A 6,798-nucleotide genomic window follows, 5' to 3' on the forward strand; every position below is an offset into this window, starting at 1 on the left:
GGGCAATAGATTATAAAGTTTGACCCTTACACAAGTTCTAAACAGTTCAGATTTTTAATAAATATGGTTTAGAATTGTTCTTTTTGTTGTTTTTGTGCATCGATGTTTTACGCGGCCCGCAGGTCGATCCCGAATTGCAAATTTGGCCCGCGGTATCCTCCAGCCTGAGCACCACTGCACTACACGATAAGGTAAAAAACATGCTAAATACTGCTGAAATTTCAGCATACATTAGTTCGGTCGTGTGGTAGCCAAATATCGGAGTTGTGCGGTAGCTTTGCAGCAAATCATTCAAATTAGTGCGCGTTTGCTTTTGTCAATTGTTCGACGTCGAGATACACAGACAATCAACGATGGAGACACAAATGGGTGAGCTCGTTTCATGCTATTATTTTATTGTGAATGTTCGTTGTAAAATAACATGAGTAAGATAGTTATCGACTTTTTTTTTTAATTCTCTAACGCACATTTGGTATACTCCGTCATTTCAAGTAACGGCGCTGACTCCCTTCCTCGATGACCGTAAGGACGTGGCCGGCGCCGTTATTGACCTTACTAAAGTCTAGAGCTCTCGAACTGTGTACATTGAGAATAGTAAGCTAATCCCAAGTCCTATTCATTTGTTCCTTGTGCAATTTCGATTGCTCTGGTCAATCACGGAGTAGCAACTACGAATTGTGCGGTCATCTATGCTCATGCTGCTCATGCTCATGCTCATTTCATAAGTTAGACCTTATGATAATCTTAGGTTTGCCTGAGTGTGGGGTATTTGTTAGACGGAAAGGAGTCACCGTTGGGTCGGTGATGCGATCCATGGATAGGGGATATTTATAGTGTTCTCGTGAGGTGATAGATTGTGTGGTGATGATTACTATGAATGACAAGCGGCACAGTTCACTTTGGTTGCATAACTTGTAGGCGTTATATACACTGTGCTGTGGAAGTTGGAAAGAAGGAAAACGAATTTTTGCAATTCGTTTCTGGTTCTAGCGATGGCTATGAACATATGTATATACAAGAGTTGTATATGTAGAGAAGAGAGAGAGAGAAAGATACAAAGGGGCTGTCCATAAACTACGTAGACTCTGAGGGGGGGACGGGGGGGTCTGGCCAAAGTCTACGGTCCTTACAAATTTCGAAAATTTTGTATGGACGAAAGTCTACGAGGGGGGAGGGGGGGTCTGAGATTGCCAAAATTGAGTCTACGTAGTTTATGGACAGCGCCAAAGTAGGATGAAAGGGACGGGCCAGGGACTGAACCCATGACATTCAGCATACGAATCAGAAGCGGTAGCCATCAGACCACCAAGCCCGTCTAAATGTTGCTCCAGATAGGATAAAAACACTAGACTTCGCCCTCCTAAAAATCTGCACAAATCTTCGCCACTTCATAAATAAAAAATGGTAATTGTATGGAGGGAGCGAAGACTAGAGCAGTGGCGAAGTCTAGTGCTTTTACCCTATATGGTTTGGCAATTAAGGCCGAAGGAGGAAGAAACAAGAAAGAAAACAATACGATATTATACGTTTCATTCTTTATTATGCATTAAAGGCTATCAACAACCTGATTTAAAACTCACTATTGTTCAAATTGTTATTATACAACGTAATTTGTTCATCACGTAAACCCTTACTCCATAACCCAAGTTTAGTCTTTGCACATCTGAGCGGTCATCACGGCTAGCGGTTCCAACTCCTTCGCTGACATCAAATCGAACTCTTGGATAAAGTAGTAAAAATGCTTGTAGCACGTGTTTACGTGAGCTTCCTACAAGAGAGCAAAGCAAACATTAACACTTGAGGGCACACTCAACACACCCGCCAAACCACTTACCGCTCCAATACTGACGATTCGGTCGAAGTGGTGGATATAGACATGCACAAAAACGCGAAACAACCGAGCCAGTATCTTCTTGCAAAGCGTCGGGAAAGACTTGGGAAATGGCACATCGGTCGACACGGGGAAGAGCGCTTCATTGTTGATCTGGTTCTCGACCCAGTCCATGAGCAGTTCAACATACCGGGGAGCCGGCAGTTGGGTTGGCTTTTTGAATATCTCCCCATCGGCCCACAAGTACTCGTACTTGGAGCCACCGCTCATGGTGGGGCAGGTAGTTTCGTTACAGTATTCGGATATGGTACCATATATGAGATTGATGCGATTGAAGAAATCCACTACATGCACGGCTAGCCAATCGTTCATGTTCTCTCCCGGAGGCAGTTTGACCACTTCTCTCAGATTGATTCCGGACTGCAGACTGGCATGAGCTTGCTTGTGAAGTGAATAGCGAATGGTTCCTTGGGTGAACTTCTTCTTGGGTCGAAATGTCTACAGCGGAAAAAAATATTAGAACAGATATTGATTTGAAGGAGGAGCGGGAGTCCACTCACCTTTTCTTTCTGGAAGAACTCCAGAAATCCGTTCAGCGCCATGATCTTCGGGATTTTCCTTTGGGAACTAGCGATTTTCCTAAAGTGCTCGACCTCCTCTGCGTCATACATGTAGCTCATCCTTATTTGGTTCCCATCTTGCTCCTTCCAGAAACGGAGATGTGCACTGCGTTGCACGGACGACGCTTCTGCGGGAAGGATCTAGGTCTAGGTATTTTCTTTCTAGAATTTAAAAGTGTTATCCCGTTATAGCGATAGTTCTTAAGGCGGATTACGTTAACCAGTCGGTTCGGTTGATTCGCGCTCGATGCGAAATCCTATTAGCGAGCGGATTCACCTAATTTCAAAGGTAAACAAAATGTAAGAATTTTGCACAATCGGACCTAAAAGGAAACTAACGATTATGGGCAAGCAAGCAGTGAGCAAGAGGGGGAAATGCGAGAACGTCAAGCGCAATCAAGAATCGTAAACCCAGTGGAAATACAATGGTGGCGTCGGCTTGCTTTAAAAATTACTTGAATGCAAGTTTTTTCCTCTTTTATACCATATCTGGTATAAGCCTTTTTCCAGAACTGCGGCAACACGCAAACTGGCAACAGTTTTCATTGCGATGGACAATATACAAAGGCGCGTGATCGGTTGGTGGCCGATCGACGAAAGAATGTGCCGATTCTTCAACTCCAGCATAATCAACGTGTACATCCCACACTCCGGAAGTACTGATGATGACAAGGATACATTCTACGCGCAGCTCGAACGCGAATACGACAGCTGCCCAAACCACGCCGTCAAGATAATCATAGGAAATTTGAATGCTCAGGTAGGCTAGGGGGATGAATTCAGACCAACGATATAGAAAGTTCAGTGCCCAGCAGTTGACAAACGAGAACGACCTACGATTGATCGATATCGCCGCTTCATAGAACATGGTCATATGTAGCACCTTTTCCGCATCACCAATGTGCGATACCGGCGACCGCCACAGTACCACCTAAAGCAGCTGGATTTCACCTTAGCATACGCGCAGAATCTCGAGGTAGCGTTGCCAGACAAGGGTGAGCTTGATGTAGCCCCTCCTAGAGGTCTGTAGGGGAAAAGCGGGTAACACCGTCAGGGTGGGTAAGTCCGTCACCCCAATGATTCTACCAGAAAATAGTTATTTAGTAGTTTTTTGGCCACACATTTTATTTGTTTTTACCATTTTTACTATTTTGAGACACATGGTACCAACATTGACCTGTCAAACGCGAAGAAAACAAACAAAACAAACGCATACGTTGTTGCACCAACGGTGGAAGTAATTTTTTGCCGGTAGAATTTAGCCTCTAGATTACAAAACAAGTATAGAAATTGATTTTAATCAATCATGTATTCTCATCTGTACTATTCTTTAGTGCCAAGATTCATCGAAAGGTCAGTTTCAACAATTTTTCAGAAATTACGGTGTACTTTAATTAAAGTTGGCTTTTCGGGTAAGCCCGTCACTCATCGGCCAGGATTCTCTCATGAACTTTTTTTGGGGTTTCTTCGGGTATTTCTTCAGTGATTCTTCAAGGAATCACCTGAGGGCTGGCAAAATAGAATCATTATTATTTTTATCTAGTTCAGTTAATCGAGGCGCATTTACGTTTAACGCTTTACGGAGCCGATCGTTGTATCAAGCTTAAAGTTACGTTATATCGAGGTATGACCGTGTGTGTGAGGGTTCGATTTCCAGTCTGTCCAGGATCTTTTCGTAAAGGAAACTTCCTTCACTTTCTTGGGCATATATTAGAGAATATCTTCGTGCCTTCCACACGATATACACATTCAAAATGGCCATTGGCAGAGGCTCAGTTAATAACTGTGGAAGTGCTCATAGAACAAGCATAACAACAGGCTGTTTCCCGTTGGAACGTAATGTCAAGAAAAAAAGAAGAAGAGAACGAGCTAGGTTTTTTGGTAGTATGTACTTTTTACAACGGTGCGAAAGGTTAAATCATTGGCCTGTTCTTTCCAGTTATACTGATGTACATGGAGGACAACGGCATGATCGCCTAAGTAGAGTTTTCTTTATTTGGCAGCATATACCTTAAAATTACCGATAATATAAAAAACGACTGATTGGAATAGTTGGTAAACCATCACAACTGATCAAAATATGTTGGAAACATTTTCAAATTAAAATCTTCAAAAGTATTTTGTTAAAAAAAGGTATGACGGACTTACCCCATAGGGGTGACGGTCTTACCCGCACTGCATTAACAACATCAATATTTAATATGTTTGTGTTATGTACATTATTCGGTAAAATAAACATATTATGAACATTTTAATGCACAAATTTTATAAAATACTAATGATTCAAACATTCTGTGTAGTTAAAATATTAAATTACCTCTTACATTAATTTTGAATAATCCCAATGCTTAAGGTGACGGGGTTACCCCTTCCTCCCCTAGTTGAAATACAGTAAACACAGCGATCATCGGGTACGTGGAATGGAGTCGATGGAATAATTGGTTCAACGAGGAGTGCAGAGCAATTTTTGAAGAGAACAATGTAGTGTGAACGGTAATGCTGCAGTAAAGAACTCGGTAAAACGTGGAATCCACCTATTTCGGAAGAAAAAAAACTGCATACCTAGAAGAAGCGCATTTCGGAAATTCTACCAGAAGCTCAACGCATCCCACAACGGCTTCGTGCCGCGAGCCGAAATCTGACATGGATAAAGCTGAGAGCCTCATGATGGAGGTCGTGAGGTACTGAAAGGTGGAAGTAGCATTTCCATGCACACCTGAATGACGAGCAGAACGTAGGCATGGAAGATCACGATAACGGAGGAAATGACTACGTCAATGCAGCAGAGCACGGAACTGAGTCAACTCCCACGCTGAGAGAAGATAAGGATGGCATTCAGCAGCTTTTTTTTTAACTTAATTAGGGTTATTTTTAGCGCAGATAACAGGTGGTAAGGATGGTATCGCAGATGAACTCGCCAGGAAAGACCCAGAAAAAATGACCTGCTGCCTGCACCGGTTGAGAAGCACGATTTGAGCAATCTATTTCTCCAGTTCGATACTCGCCGAAAGCTACAACATAACTTGATGATTTTGTGGCTATATCGGTCTCTTTCTACTCATAGTACAACGGAGTACAGATCAAAGTGGATAATGAAATGATGGATATGATAGAATTCGCTAGGTAGCGAACAAGTGTGAAAATTTTATAGAAGATGAAATTAGGCAAGTAGGCCATGTATTGAACGAATACATCGAATGCGTGAAACTTCTGCCGTGCGACCTGTGCTTTTGAACAGATCGGCTTGGTTGGTAGTTCATACCACCTTACCAAGAGTGACAAAAGTTTCAGGCATCCGACTGCCTATGTATTGTTCTGTTTTCATCACAAATTTTATCGATCGGTAGCTTTTTCGGAATACGATCGATAAATCAGTAGGTATATGATATAAAAAGTTTGGCTCAAAAAGAAAAGTGTTATATCCAATAAGATCGAAAAAGTTTATAGGAAGAACACGCCGCGACCTTGTTACCTTGCTGTTATTGCAGTTTTTTTGAATGATTAGACTACTGTGCAAATATTTTTTGCACAGTGATTATTTGCACAGCTCACTGAACTCACGGTTACCTCGACAACAAGTTTTCTCCTCATTGTTTTTATTTTGTTCCTAAATGCTTGATGAGTTCAATCGTGTTGGTCAATGTCAGGTTAAGATACAAAAGCAATAAAACCGGCAACGAAAGAACCGACCGGCTCCATGATTCCGGGTCTAAGGAATCTACAGGAATATTTGAGCTTGAATAAATGAGCTTGAAGTTCCTTTGAGGCAACAAAACTCAAGAACGGGTGAACCGATTTGACTCTTGCATGGTTCGATTCGTATTCATGGTGGCTGTGTTTATATGCAGAAAAAGTTAGGAAAATCATTGAAAAAAGTATGAAAATTGTAAAAATACTGATTATTATGAGCCGGGAAGATATTCAGTGTGATCGAAATAAAATCAATCTAGAGTGCGTTGCTGCGATGACCTCAACAGTTGTCAAACCACTTCAGATTGGCAAGACAAAGTTTGCCGGGACAGCTAGTCTATCTATATATATATAAAAATGAGTTTGAAGTCCCTTTGAGGCAACAAAACTCACGAACGGATGAACCGATCGTCATAACTCTTGCATGGTTCGATTCATATTCATGGTGTCAGTGTTTGTATGTACAAAAAGTTAGGAAAATTTTCTAAAAATGAATGAAAATGGTAAAAATACTAAATGTAGTATGACCTGGGAGAATATCAAAACGATCGACATAAAACCAATCTAGAGTGCCATGCAGCTATGACCTCAACAGTTGTCAAACATCAAAGGCAGGGCAAGACAAAGTTTGCCGGGCCAGCTAGTCCGGTATAATAA

General features: G+C 41.7%; 1 protein-coding gene across 2 annotated transcripts; it reads right to left on the reverse strand.

Moving 5' to 3' along the window:
* Positions 1 to 1,513: 1,513 nt before the first annotated feature.
* Positions 1,514 to 2,811, reverse strand: LOC109417547 (MOB kinase activator-like 3). 2 transcript variants are annotated; one of them, XM_019691622.3, is made up of 4 exons: positions 2,667 to 2,811; positions 2,392 to 2,613; positions 1,835 to 2,329; positions 1,514 to 1,768 (listed from the first exon to the last, which is right to left on the reverse strand). In XM_019691622.3, the coding sequence occupies exons 2-4, from the start codon at positions 2,509 to 2,511 to the stop codon at positions 1,649 to 1,651; spliced, it is 735 nt and encodes a 244-aa protein (XP_019547167.1). In that variant the 5' UTR covers positions 2,512 to 2,613; positions 2,667 to 2,811; the 3' UTR covers positions 1,514 to 1,648. The 2 variants fall into 2 exon arrangements, with proteins under 2 accessions (XP_019547167.1, XP_062706495.1); XM_062850511.1 differs by having other exon boundaries at positions 2,392 to 2,800.
* Positions 2,812 to 6,798: the final 3,987 nt, after the last annotated feature.

Source organism: Aedes albopictus, chromosome 2 (assembly GCF_035046485.1).
Source record: "Aedes albopictus strain Foshan chromosome 2, AalbF5, whole genome shotgun sequence".
Taxonomy (NCBI): domain Eukaryota; kingdom Metazoa; phylum Arthropoda; class Insecta; order Diptera; family Culicidae; genus Aedes; species Aedes albopictus.